Source organism: Chiroxiphia lanceolata, chromosome 3 (assembly GCF_009829145.1).
Source record: "Chiroxiphia lanceolata isolate bChiLan1 chromosome 3, bChiLan1.pri, whole genome shotgun sequence".
Lineage (NCBI taxonomy): Eukaryota > Metazoa > Chordata > Aves > Passeriformes > Pipridae > Chiroxiphia > Chiroxiphia lanceolata.
The window spans coordinates 49,460,429-49,475,451 of NC_045639.1; the positions used below are offsets into that span (position 1 = coordinate 49,460,429).

The 15,023-nt window shown below is 36.4% G+C and overlaps 1 protein-coding gene across 1 annotated transcript in view; it reads left to right on the forward strand.

Moving 5' to 3' along the window:
* The window catches only part of ADGB (androglobin), a 114,213-nt gene that overhangs the window by 30,425 nt on the left and 68,765 nt on the right, over nucleotides 1-15,023 (forward strand). The window contains 5 exon segments of the mRNA XM_032683883.1: nucleotides 2,582-2,701; nucleotides 9,137-9,231; nucleotides 11,560-11,683; nucleotides 11,686-11,733; nucleotides 12,523-12,610. Coding sequence (XP_032539774.1) covers nucleotides 2,582-2,701; nucleotides 9,137-9,231; nucleotides 11,560-11,683; nucleotides 11,686-11,733; nucleotides 12,523-12,610 — 475 coding nt within the window.

The following is a 15,023-nucleotide window of genomic DNA, read 5'->3' on the forward strand; positions in this document are numbered from 1 at the left end:
ATGAAAAAACTTAGATTTAGAAACTTATTTGTTCCAGTATATTATTCTTCAATGTTTATATTTGAGACTGAGTTTTCCTATTTGCTGTTTTTAACTTGAAGGCATACATTCAATTTTACAATTCTCATGCCTTTGGAAGGTACAAATCATACACTAAAATTTCTATTTCTTCCTAATTTTTTAGAAAAATCCCTGAATTCCTCACTTCGAATCCCAAATGCTTTGTCCTAATGTCAAATGTGTTATAAAAATGTTAGAAGTTTCTCGGCTGTGGTTGTATCCTCTCTTCTTAGGAGATCATTTTGCCCCACTATCGATGTGGTAGATATTTCAGAGTTTGGAATGGACATTCCCAGGGATACTGCTGTTGGAAACATCACTGTCATTCATCCAACAGGATACTGTGATTTTTTTTTCCAGATAACTTCGTAAATTTAATCCTGCCTAAAATTCTTACACTTAAAAATTCTATTAGTAACTGAAATGACTAGAATCATGGAACTATTATGTTATGATACTGTAATCTCCAACTCCAAGGCTAAAAGCTTTGTTCAGATGCTCTATTAATGTTTGGGATTGTTTGGATGACATAAAGCCATCCATGTCACCATGAGAGATAAGGACCTGTGGGTCCTGGTGGACCACAAGCTGTCCCCGAGCCAACAGTGTGCCCTGGGGGCCAAGAAGGCCAACAGAATCCTGGGATACATTAGAAAAAGCATTGCCAGCATGTCGAGGGAGGTGATCCTGCCCCTTTACTCAGTCCTAGTGAGGTACATCTGGAGTGCTGTGTCCAGTTCTGGGCTCCTCAGTTCAGAGAGACTCGGAGCTGCTGGAACAGGTCCAGCAGAGGGTAACGAGTATGATTAGGGAACTGGAACATCCCTTTTATGAGGAAAGGCTGAGAGAGCTGGGCCTGTTCAGCCTCGAGAATGGACAACTAAGAGGGGGCCTGATCAACGTGTGTACAATATCTAAAGGGGGAGTGCCAAGAGGATGGAGCCAGGCTCTTCTTGGTGGTGCCAAGCAATAGGACAAGAGGCAACGGGCAGAAGCTGATGCACAGGAAGTTCCACCTGAACATGAGGAAGAACTTCTTTACTGTGCAAGTGATTGCACTCTGGAACAGATTCTGGAGTCTCCCTCTCTGGGAATAGCTTTAAACTGGAGATATTCAAGAACCATTTGGATGCAATCCTGCACAATGTGCTCCGGGATGACCCTGTTTGAACAGGGAGGTTGGACCAGATGACCCACTGTGGTCCCTTCCAACTTGAACCATTCTGTGATTCTGTGAAGCTGTGTTGACACAATGAAAAGGATACCATCCAGAGGGACCTGAACAAAAAGTCTCAAGTGCAAGGAGCCATACCTGGATTGGGACAATCCCAGACATGAGTACAGACTGGTAGAAAAACTGAGAAATCTGGTTGATGAGAGGCTGGACATGAGCCAACAGTGTGTATTTGCATCCCAGAAAGCCAACCACATCCTGGACTGAGTCAAAAGCAGTGTGACCAGCAGGTCAAGAAAGGTGATCCTTGCCCTCTACTCTGCCCTTGTGAGAGGGCACTCCACCTGGAGTACTGCATCCAGTTCTGGGATTCCCAGACAAGAAAGATGTGGACCTGTTGGAATGAGTCCAGAGGAGGGTCAGTAAAGATGATCAGAGGGCTAGAGAGCCTTTTCTATGAAGGCAGGCTGAGGGAGTGGGGGTTGTTCAGCCTGGAGAAGAGAGGGCTCCGGGGAGACTTTACAGCAGCCCTCCAGTACCTGAAGGGGGCTTGCAAGAGAGTTGGAGAGGAACTTTTTACAAGGGCATATAGTGATAGGACAAGGAGAAATGGCTTTAGAAGGAAAGAGGGCAGGTTTAGATTGAATATTGGAAAGAAATTTTTTACTGTGAGGCTGGTGAGGCACTGGAACAGGTTGCCCAGGGAAGTTGTGGATGCCCCATTCCTGGAAGTGTTCCAGTCCAGGTTGGGTGGGACTTTGAGCAGCCTGGTCTAGTGGAAGGTGTCCCTGCCCATGGATCATCTTGGAACTAGATGATCTTTAAGGTCCGTTCCAACCCAAATCATTCTAAAATGCTATGATTTATTTTTTTTTCATTAGAAAGTATTTTCTTATAGTCTAAATTTTGAGACTTGAAATAAAGAAAACTGTGGGAGACTTTCTTCTTCCATATCCATTGGGAATGTATGCCTCATCTATGTTCCTTTTTTTTGGAAATTACTGATGTGTGAGAGCAAGAACATGAAGAAAATGAGTGGCACAGTTCCAGAAATTCAGAATTTCTAACACTGTAGTAAGGATATAAAAGTTGTGCACTAACTGAAAGATGGGAACAAAGCCTTCCTGGCTCCTTCTCAGTTGATCTGGATTTTACATTTTTTATTTTTTTAAATTAAATTACATTAGTTCATTATAGTATCTCAACTCCTAAGACTTAGAAGAGTTTGTGGTTGATTTTTTTTAAAATTTGCCTAAAATATTATCAAAGCATTTACACATATGAGATTTTATGACTGAAAGTTATAGCTGAAAAAGAAAAATATTTAATCTTTATTTTGCTTAATAGAAAAAACAGAGCAGAAAAAAGTAGGAAAGAGAAAAAGCAGAGGAGAAAAAGAAAAAAGCAAGGTAGCACCTCAGTCTTCAGAAATGGCAAAATCCCAAAGCCTTGATGCTTTACCTGAAAGTAAGTCCTATTGTTTTGAAGCTAAAAATACAGATAGGAGATACATGTAAAACAAAAGCTTTGCTTTAATTTGGTTTTAAGCTTTACTGGGGGGAGGTTATATGTACTTTTTTTTTAATTGTAGTTCTTTATAGCTCACATTACAGACTGAAGTCATTCAAACTGATTGAAATCTATAACATATTTAGAATATTATTGATAGTATTAGAACATGGTGCTAATAATGCCAATAATGAGTACAATCACCATAGAGGTCATTCACTTAAGAGTTGGACTCGATGATCCTTGTAGATCTGTGACTCTGTGATTCTGTGATTGCAGTACTTTGTTCTAGTGGTAAACTGTCTTATAGTTTTTCTGTATTTTTTACAAAAACTTCCTCTTTAAAAATTTATTTGTTCGATATCTGCTTTATACAGTGAATTGCAATTGAAAAAAGCAAAAAGGTCCTTTGTTGAAGGGTAGGGGGGCAGAACTTTCATTAGGATTCACTCCATGTGGTAAATGTTTAATTTTTTCTTTCTTTGTCCAGGAAATATATCTTTATAAATTAAATTATTGCATTGATACATTCATAATAGCATAAAAATCAAGTAAATTCTTGGTTTGTGCATTTATATTTATTATGTTTAAAACCCCCGCCAAAAAATTTAAATAAACCACAATTTAATACTAATTGGCCAACTGATCAGTAAACAAAGACATGTTGTGTTTACTCACATAAAATGTAGCATATCTTCACAAATGTACATTAAACTGATTTGCTTTTGTCATTGCTTATATTTGCATACGTGTGGCAGCAAAAAACATTTATTAACTGGAATAATTTGTAGTTGCAAATCAGTAGGTGAGAATCAATAAGAATATCTTTCTTTGGGGAAATAACTACAAAGTAAAAATGTATAACAAGAATGAAACTTACTATAAATTGGTTTCCTGCTTCTTGTTTTGAATCCTGATTAAAATTGGTGATTTAAATAATTTTAAATTATAGCAAACCAGCATTGTTGTTTGTCATCAGCAAATACGTTTATTTGAATTCCTACCTCATATACCACTAAATTAGTTAAACAACAGTACATTTTAAAATGTATTGCAGGAAAGTAGTGGTAGTAGGAGTGGAATAGGAAATATGTTTCACATGAGTATAAGGAACATGACTAACTAGTACTCAAGCATGTCATGTGGAAAAGAAAACAATGGTGAAGCAGAAGGATCCAAGTGATATATTCTAGAAATTGTGCAAAATGAGTGAAAGAGCATTACAAACCATTGGGCAGAGTTCCCATATGAAAAATGACATGATAGTTAGATCTTTGTTCTGCCACTTAAAGTACAGTTTATGCTCTTTTCTGAAAGACAGTTAGTGTCCTGTGAAGAGGTTATTTGCAAAGATTAGTAATTCAGGGCTAAAGTATGATGGTCAGAGAACTCTTTTATTTTAAGTTTGAACCAGAAAAGACTTTTGGAAAAGAGTAAGAATAACAAAGCAAATTTAAGATTATTAGACTGCAAGAAAAAAAAAACCTGCAATTTGAAATACTACTGAATTACAATGCATTTTTGTTGTGAGATTGTAGCCAAAAGAGAAAGATCTTACAGGCTTTATGAGACACATGGTCTGCAGAGTGGCACAGGACAGTAGAACCATTGTGCATAAAATAACGTCTGAAACTAGTTCTTGGTTCAAAGTCAGACTCCAGAGGCAGTAGTTGTAATAAGTTCCTGATTTGTTCTTGGGAATTTTGTAACAGTGACTTTACTTAATGCAGCAACACTTTTTTCTTTTTTTTTTTCCCTTGTAAGTGACTTGAGAAGTATTTCATTCCCAGCATGATAAAAGTGCTTATTTCCCTGCTGCAAGCTTTCACTCTACCTATTGTGTGTGAGGACTTCAGGGGAATTTTTCTTCTTTGTGATAAATATGAGCTATTTCTAAAAATATATTTAGCTACTCATGGTGCTGTTTATATTTAACTTTTAAAATGGCAAACCATTGTGTATTCATTGCGTTGTATATTCATTACCTTGCTTATTTTCATACATAGTGACATGCTATTTACTTCTAAGTACTTGGAAACTTCTCTTACAGGCTTGTGATTTTGATTGTGTTATTATGTTGTAGTGGGCTGACACTGTCTGGCAGCTAAGCCCCAACCCAGCCACCTGCTCACTCCCCACGGTGGGATGGGGGATAGAATTGGGACTGAACCTCTTGCCCACTCCCAACATACTCTCTGGGGTAGTGGAGTGAGAAAGAGAAGATTTAACACTATGTGAGCTCTGCTCAGCAATAGCTGACATATTGGTGTGTTATCAATAGTGCTTTGATCACAGATCTAGAACACAGCACCATATGGGCTGATCTGATGAAAGTTAGCTCAACCCCAGCCAGATCCAATACAAACATGCACAGTTCTGATTCACTTGCACACTTAGACCAATGCCTGCTACACCTTGCAAATACAGTATGAATAGCAGGATCCTTGAAGTACTGAACTTGTTTCTCTATTCATCCAATTGTGTGGATACAGCAGAATAACAAACCGTTCACATGATCAGCCAGGACTCTTCTTGAGGGCAACCAACTCTTTTGTCTTGTTGCTTATCAGTCAGGTACTCCTTGAGAAGCTTTTGCAGACTATTCATATATTCCTCCTACTGACCCGTTTTAGTGCACAATCTGCTCTTTTCCACTCATTAGATTTCCTTTTTAGTAACTAACCTTTCACACTTAGGGAGTCCCCTTGTTTCATAAACAGTTTTTATGATTATATGAAGCGATATGAGCTACTTATAGTCCCCTTGTTCCTATGAAGAATCATCACTCTGCTTTCTATTTAGGTTTCTAAGCTAAAGAGTTTCCTGATAGTTTTTGATCTGCTGGAAAGGGAATACTATTCTACTTTGGAGGGCAATAGCTAGGAATTCGAGAATTTGTTCTACAAACCAACCATATATCTTACTAATTCTCATTGTGCTTTGATACCAGTTTTGTAATTAGAGATATTACTATTTTCTGTCACAGAAGTGTTGAGAGATTATTATTATGCTTAAAAGTTTTTGAAATCATACAAGTAGATCTATAATGTTAATCATCTAAGTCAATGAGATACATATCACATAACTGTAAAGTTCTTATAATTTTTCCTTTACATATCCAGAAGATTTTTCATTTACAAGAGGGATTGAAGCCTAATATTCTCTTTCATTTTTTCAAATGCATATTATCATTTTGTGATATTTATGTCAATTCTGAAGAGCACATAGGTTGTTTTCTGAAAACTAAACAAACGCCTTCCGATAGGTAAAGCTAATCCATGCCTAACACAACCGAGTCAACATATGAGGTGTACACCTGATGTTCAGGATATTGAAAGCCAACTGAGTATTTTCATTGAATGGGTTGGGTTGGAAGGGACCTTAAAGATCATCTAGTTCCAACCCCCCTGCTATGGGCAGGGACACCTTCCACTAGACCCACCCTCACAGCCCCATCCAATCTGGCCTGAAACACTTCCAGGGATGGGGTATCTGCAACTTCTCTGGGCAACTTATTACAGTGCATCACAGTAAAGAATTTCCTCCTTACATCTAATCTAGATCTACTTTCTTTCATTTTAAAGCAATTGCCCCTTGTCCTATCATTCCATACCCTCTTAAGAGTCTCCAGTTTTCTTGTAGGCTCCCCCTTAGGTAGTGAAAGTCTACTCTAAGATCTCCTTGGAGCCTTTTCCAGGCTGAACAACTCCAACTCTCAGCCTGTCTTCATAGGAGAAATGCTCCACCCCTCAAGATAATCTCTGTGGCCTTTGTCTGGCCTCATTACTTCTTGGAAAGTTAAACTTCACCATCAGCTCTTGTTTGACAAATAAATATTTAAGAGAAACATTGAGTGAGAAAATTCTTTGTAAGTCTTCAAAACATATGACAAAAAAACAAAAACTGTTTAAACCTGTTAAACCCAACAATTTTAGTTCCTGGCCTTTCTTTTTAAGTGTATGGTGATACATATTATGTGGATCAATTCAAATGATACTTTCCTTTCTCTAAAGGAGTGAAGCATGTGTTCAGGCTGTATAGTACTCACTCTCTGTAAATGAATTTACAAAGCTGCAAGTGTGAAACATAAGCAGCTACATGGATTCATGAATTTTTAACAAAACATCGCAGAATTCTTATATCTACACTGGTGGATATAAATAATAGGCTTTGCTTAATCTACCTGTTTTGCTGTACCATATATTATAATATTTTTCATCTAATAATACAATTTTATCAAGGCTATCAGTTTTAACTGGTTTCCGCAGATGCTGAATTCACACTAATCAACTGTCCTCCTCATTTTTTGTATGGTGAAAAGGATCAAATAATACATAATTTTTTAAGGCAACTGGCATAATGTACAAAGTCTTTCTAGTACTGTTAAAGTGAATAAGATGTACCTGTTTAATCATTGGCACGCTCTAATAATTTGTTTACTGCTGTTTATTGTCTGCTCTGCAGACATTTTATTCACAACCCATCTGGACTGAGTATGACAGCTTTACATTCCACCTGGTATTTGATTAAATACTTTTGTTTGGGAAATACTCCTCACAAGCAATGAGAATGGTATACCTTGTGGCATATATTGGTCTGTAATGTGTAGGACATCATAGCTATTGCTGTATTTCAAACAAATCAGATATGTCAGTAGGGACTGAGATTAAAGGTAAATTATAGCCTTGCTTTTGAAAAAGTTGAAAGCTACAACTAGCACAAGAGCTGTGGTTAACATGGGATGGGAATCACAAACATGCAGAGAGAAATATTAAGAATCCACTGGAAAGTAACTCCAACTTACCATCAGTTTATATTTAACTGGGTAATAGAATTTCAGAAAGAATATTTAAGATACAAGGATATGTTATTTCTTTGAGAATGAAATGTAGCATGCCTTCTAATTAAATGGATTTTAAGTCTGATAAATTGTATTTTCCAGCTGCTTGCCTATTTATCATTTTCTTTTCTTTTCCATTTTTTTCTTTATATGCAGATAGCATTGTTTTATTTCATTTCACAGAAGATACCTATTCTTAGAGCAACTTCCAGTTAAATACATACTAAACATAGGAAGCAATTATCCTGTATTTGAGGTGAAGCTGAAGGGAACAATAACAGACATGGATCATTTTACTGGAGTGTTAAATGAGGATAGAATCATAGAATCGTTTAGTTTGGAAAAGACTAAGATTGTTGAGTCCAACTATTAACCTGTACTGCTAAGCCTACCACTAAACCATGTCCCTACACATTTTTTAAATACCTCTAGGGATGGTGACTCAACCACTTCCCTGGGCAGCCTGTCCCAAAGATTAACAACTCCTTCTGTGAAGAAATTTTTCCTAAGAAAACGTTCTGATGAAAAGCAGGTGTCACAACCTGCATACTGAAATCCTGTCTTCATGTGTTTTCTTAGATGACTAAGGAAAAATTAGAGAGACAGAAATCCTTTTTTTTTTTTTTTTGAGCTGTCTTTCTGGTCAAACCAGAGACTTATATTTCAAGTATTATATGTTGTAGACTTTTAATTCCCCTTCAACATAAGTGAACTGACTGTCAGGCAACCTTGACTTCTCTTCATCATTCAGGAATTATCAATGGCTTCTTTCACAGACAGGGTATGATTTGATTGTGTGATTGCCTAGTACAACAGATTTCTGGGGGTAACAAAATGAACGTACACCTCCTATTATGCCTTGCCTGTAGCAGAATTACAGGAAAACAAGCTCTCGTAAGGTGTGTGCATTAAGAAGTATGGTCTCACACCCTCACACTTTCTGAAGCAGCCATCATTACCTCCAGTTTTTCATCTCCTTGACAGAAGTAAGAGCAGTAACCCTGGTTTACAGGCACTCCGTTTCTCAAACTACTAATCTCAATCTTCGTATCCATTGGCAGGAGTGGTCAGAGCTCTGCCTTTGGATCCTTTGTTGGCAAGGTCAAATTTTGCCTTCATTGGTGAGAAGCCTTTAATGCGTACTCACCAATCAGGATGTTTTCACTTCCTCTATCCAGATGAGGTGTATTGTTTTCTTATGCTAGTATCTACTGTTTATAAAATTTGAGGCAAAACAAAAGAACAAGATTGAAAGCTACCTCTACCTGTTGTATTTCTAAGCTGTATTTTCTGTTATTAATTTATGTAAAAAATAAGTGAAATGTGCAAAGGTTGTGATTATTTAAATAAGTAAGGATTAAAATGAGGTGTTTTTTCCATCCATGGCTTCTTTTTCAAATACTTTACAATGAGCTCTGCTTTTGAATGAAGTAACAAAGTCAGACAAAGAAAAGAAAAATAAAAATAAGGCAGAGAAATAATTTAGGGTGTGGTATAACTACATGTATTTACTGTTTATCTTATTCTAAAGCATTTTAATGTTTTCTGTGTAGAATCTTCTGTACCAACCCAGCCAGAAATGGTCGTGTATGCTGGCTGGATACCACTTCATTTGTTTGAAGAGGATATTTTTTCATTAAAGCAGATGGTAAGGTTCTGTGATATCAGGACAAGAAAGCATTCCTTATTGCACTGTCAGAGTGTTTCATTTTGTGTCAACTATGTTGTAACAAAGAGAATACAATTAGCACAGTAAAACAGTAGGTGATTACTATCAGTTAAATTTATATTTCGGTACTTCTGTATTCTAAACACGTATTTTCCTGCCAAAGCCTGCTCATTTTTTACTGTTCTCCCCTTTCCTCTGGATCTCAGAAGCTAAAGTCTCCTGGGAGAGACTAGTTGTGGGCTAGAAAATGCATCACGATTAGATACGTCTGAATGAAGAGTCTAATTATTTTAAGGGGTACTCGAAAAACATGAATTTTATTTTTTTTTAAGACTCCAAAAATAATGAATTTTCTGATATACATTTTCTAATATGATGTTTGTTGTTCTATGAGAAATATCATGTTTATATCAATTTCTATCATTAGTGTTGTAGCTGGTGAAAGCAGCTGGAGAAAGTATAGCACTTCATGATGCTGGGGTAAATTTCTACTTAGTCATTCACACTCCTCAGAAGGCTACTTATAATGCCAGAGCAGGCTTTCTTGAGTTGATTATTGATTGTTTCCTTTTTTTTTTGACATTTAAATCATTTTTATCATAACTAGGTAATTAAATTTGAGCTGCCATCTCAGGAAACTGGTAGGCTTCATGAATAAAGAAATTTCCAGGAAATGGTTTGTACGTATTATGCTTTACTGCTCTTAATTCTTGAACTATTTCTTTTTTTTAAAATTCTGCTATGTATTTTATGCTGTTTTCAAGATTATCTTGTTATCTGCAATTTTATTTAATTTATTTTAAGGTCTTAGTCAATACTCTCTTTGCTAAAAATAAGTAATACTAGTCATCAAAAGCAAAGTGGAAATGGTGACATAGGGTTATATGTTTCCTGCCACCTAGCACCTTAAGTATCATCTTGACCACAGTCTGTTGGGATATAGAGATTACTGGAAAAGGAGCATGGCAGACCAAATAGTATGAGGCCAGATACATCTATATATCTAAACAAGTATTTTAGTAAAGACTGATAAAAAAAATTGAAGTTGTCAGAAATTAAATATAGAAGATAGTTGATTCTTATGGATTAAAAAAAAAAAAAAAAGCCCATTTCCAAGCTTTATTTGAGAGCTGATAGAAATATAGCTTGGAAGAGTGGGTTCACTGGGATAAAAGTTGCTCCCTAAATTTGGCAAAAAATTTTTGTCATTGACTGCAGCTGTGCCAGAATTTCTCTCCAGAATTTTGCAGTATCCCTTTTAGCTTTGCCTTCTAGTGTGGATGCCCTTGGATTGGTTGTGGTTTGCATTTTGTTTATTTGTCATATAAAAGGAAAAAAATTCAATAATGGAGTCATCCAAGTCTGTCATGTAATCAGGATCTAACAAGTTCTCTTCTGTGGTTCCTAACTGGTCTTCTTCAAAGCCTTCAAAAGCACTTTCTAGTCTTGGATATTTTAACTGGCATTTTATTAATTTCAATCCCTACTTTTCAAATAACGGACAACCACAACTACATTCTTCTCTGTAGAGTTTATAATATGGAACCTCAGGACTATTTGACATGAGTAGAAGCAGAGACTGATGAGTATGTTAAAGAAATAAGTTATAGGTGATTTATTTAGTGTGTAAAGGAAGGTGTGTGTTTTAAAATAAGAAGGATGTACAAATCTCATAAGAAACTTTCAGTTCTGACAAATTTTAAGTCCTGGACCATTATATTTTAATGGGAAGAGCACCACTCCATGTCCCCATTTAGAACTGCTCTTAAGTGTGTTACTAAGGGCTTTGGTATACAAGTCAACTGGAGTATCTTTAATGTTTTATAAATGAGCCAGCAGAGTAAAAAGCTAATTTAATTATGTGTTGGTTCAAAGCAATACTACATTATGGAGATTCCACAAGTTATCTAAAAGACCAATTGATTTTGGAATTCTACACTTATAAATTCAGCTTGAAGTAAGGAATTTTTGCCCCAGAGAAAGCATTTTTAAATATGTTTATTTAAAGGAAAATGTTGTCCCCATTGCTTTTTTACATATTCCTTCTCTTCACTTGTATGTTTTCTGCAGTAACTAAAAATCTATTATGAAAAGTAAAATACATGTAAGCACTTCTAAGTATACTTTTTCTGCTGAATATCAAATTCTAATTAGAATGTTTTTTGGATAGTCTGGTCAGGCAACTAGTTTTGTTTCGTTTGTTATTCACGTGTGGGATGCTTTGTGTGCATACGACTCTTTTTTGTAGGCAGATGTGGTGAGAAAGGAGATCTGGCCCCAGTCAGATTATCTTTTCATGTTTCATAGGCTGATTCTTCAGAGAAGATGAGGCAATATGGGCTTTCCCACATACACAACCATCCTGTCCTCATCACTAGAACTAGATCCTGTCCTCTGGTAGCACCGCCACAAGAATCACCAGTTCCTTGTTGGAGCTTTTCCGTCAGAAAAATAAAATTTCTGTGACATCTGAACCCAAAGGTTTGTCTACTAAAGCCTCCAAATAAATTTGTAATTACATTTAATTACTATGAACATCTTCAGAGCCATACTTATCATCTATTAGTTTAATTTCAATTGAACTTTTAATCTCTTTTTTTATTTAGGTTTTGCCAATTTTGTATTACCCTCCTCTTAGCAATATTCTTAAATGCTTTGAGAAGTGGTCTCAATTTATGTTGAAAAAAGCACTCTACTGAAGAAAAGAGGAGGGAGTGTTATCAAAGCAACACAAGCTCTCTGATGCAGAGCCAGGAAAGATTCAGAACACTTTTCAAAAATTTAAAGTATGTGACTAGTACCTGCTGCATCATTTTTTAGAGTAAATTTTTTTGCTAGGGTTTGTCTATACTGCATAATGAAATTAAATGCATGATATACAATAGCTTGAATATGAAAGTGGTTACAGGCATACTAGTAAAGTATACTGGGATAAAAACCAGAAAAATTGGCAAAGGCAAAATGCTTCTGTAGTTGTTCTGAGCTACCCTGGCTAACCTTACATATAGGTTAGGCACACTTTTTAATACTTTGCAGGCTGAGGATTAGAGTGTTAACTTTTTTTTTCATGATACATCACCTAGAGTCACCCTTGATTCTTCTGTTCCTTTCAAGTGTATGTGATGATACTTAGAGAATTATTTAGGGTGACAAATCCTCATTGAAAATTATTTGTCAAATAATTATATCTATATAAAATAATGATAATATTAACAACAATAACAATAGTAACAATATTTCTTATATATTTAACAAGTTGCTTTTTTCCAGAGCCTGAAGTAAAAACACCTGAAGAACATGTGAGATTGCTAGCCTATTTTTGAATTACAATGAATGTGATCAGAATACCAACAGACACGTAAGTATTTAATGTAGTTACAGCATTAGCATTGTATCATTAGTCCATTTCACTGTGAAAGTGCAATGGCTGATCTTTACTTGTGTCATAGGTTAAAACTACTCAGATCAGGTCTGAAGCACATCGCACAGAGCACTCTGTTGCTGTCATGTAATTAATCAACTATCAGTGAACTGTACATTTAGGATCAATATCAGCAATAAACATATAAATTACTATACTAGATGGTTACAAAATGTTAATAAAACACTTGCACACTTCAGAAGACCTTTCTGTAGCTAATCTCAAGAATTTGTAATCCAACACATAGAGGCATACATATGCAATTATGCTTATCCTCCTGGCATTGAGGGTTACAAGCACACCTTCTGTTTTGAGAGTGCAGCACACACATCCTTTTGGAGATGCAAGTTGGAGTGCTCTGAGCTTTAACTGCTGCTCCCTACAATCTGCTAATATACACACTGGTGGAGAAAGATCCAGGAGGTGGACATGCACACACCCGAGGGTGGGACCCAACTTGTACGAACAGTCCCCTAGGCAGATGCACACTTCTTAGGGCTTCTGACATTGAAGAACAGGGAACACTGTCAGGCAAAGACACTTTGCAAGATTCTCTAATCAGCAGGCCAAAAGATGTAGAATATTCAGTAGATCACTTCTGCCAGAAATAGGAATATTTTTAATGTCTTCCAAATTTTTCCTCAACTAATGGTCTTTTATAATTCTTGAACATAACAAGGAAGTAATTGACCAGCCAGTCAGTACTTTCATGGGCATTACATGTTTGGCATGGAACAATTAATGTTTATGAATAAGAGACTGTTCTCCGTTCATTATAGTTGTTAGCATAAGCCTGAGAGTGCAGGTGAAGAAGCTCATGCTCAAAACACAACTTTGTATAAATACCTTGTGTTAAAAACTGTTTGGAAGTCTTATAAACCCTTGAAAACAGGAGTCTTTCTGCACAGTGTCCTAAAGAAGTTTCAGAAATTGGTGTATACTTGGCTTCTAGTCAATATTCAATATGCAACATAATACTTGCTCCCTGAGAAAAAAAGAAAGTTTACGATTATGTGTATTAGGGCTTTTTTTTTCCTATGACCCACTACACAGTACATTCTGTCAGGCTTCAGTTTATGATGTGAACATTCAGTAGACAAGTTCTAGAATTGTTATCCAATCTCTTTATTCTGACTGAACTCCTGCCATGAAGCACTGAATGAGTGAATGGGTAACATCAAACTGGTGACTTGTCGCTAGTGGGGTTCCACAGGGCTCCATCTTAGGCCCTGTGCTCTTCAACATCTTCATAATTACTTGGACGCAGGACTGGAAAGTATTCGAAGCAAAGTTGCGGATAACCAAAACCTGAAGGAGCTGTTGCCTCCCTCAAAGGCAGTCTACAACTTCCTGTGAGGGAAAGAACAGGGGCAGGCACTGATCTCTTCTCTGTGCTGACCAGTGAGGCTGAGATGTGTCAGGGAGATTTAGGTTGGATATTAGAAAGAGGTTCTTCACCCAGAGTGTGGTTGGGCGCTGGGACAGACTCCCCAGGGAAGTGGTCAACAGCACCAAGCCTGACAGAGTCAAGTGTTTGGACGATACTCTCGGGCACATGGTGTGATTCTTTGTCTTCCCATGGGGATGGGCCTTTGTAGGGCTAATGCTTGGACTTGATGATCCTTGAGGGTCCCTTCAAATTCAGCATATCTGTGATTCTGTATCATTTACAAGTCTACACAAAAAGATTATGTCATTTTGAAGGATATTTCTTTTCTTGAGACTGAGTCCAAGAACAGGTTGTAAATGCTGGAGATGTGTATATTTTTTTAGGGTGCGTACACCCTTTGTTAAGTACATCTCTATGTAAAACTGACTAATTACAGGACGTCACAGGTTCTGCATTTTGATCATCATAATTGGATGGACTGATAACAAACCAATTGATTTTTTAATTCGTTTTGAACAGCAGCATTTGGTCCATGGAAGAAGTGACCTTGATTATTCTGGGAATTTAATTTTTTGCTGATGCATTTGCATTTATTGGTTAAAATACTTAGATTACTTACTGTTTGTTTTCAAACAGTAGGAGTAGAAATACATAATATGCTCTAAGCAATATCCATTATAAACTATCAAAAGAATAAGAGATTAATAATTATCATGTTGAAGTATTTGCATGTTAACATTTTATGGTTTTTTTTCATATTAATAGATTGCTTCATGGTCAAATTACCCCATTTGTGAAGGAAGTTAATTTAATGTGCTAAGTTTCTATGACAAGCTAATGTAATCTTTTGTGATTTAATTAACAGGTAGTAGCCAAAATATATAGCAGGTATTAGCATTTCATTAAAGTAAATATTATAGTAAGATAATATAGCTGTCTAATAAGATAAGGGACTTAGAT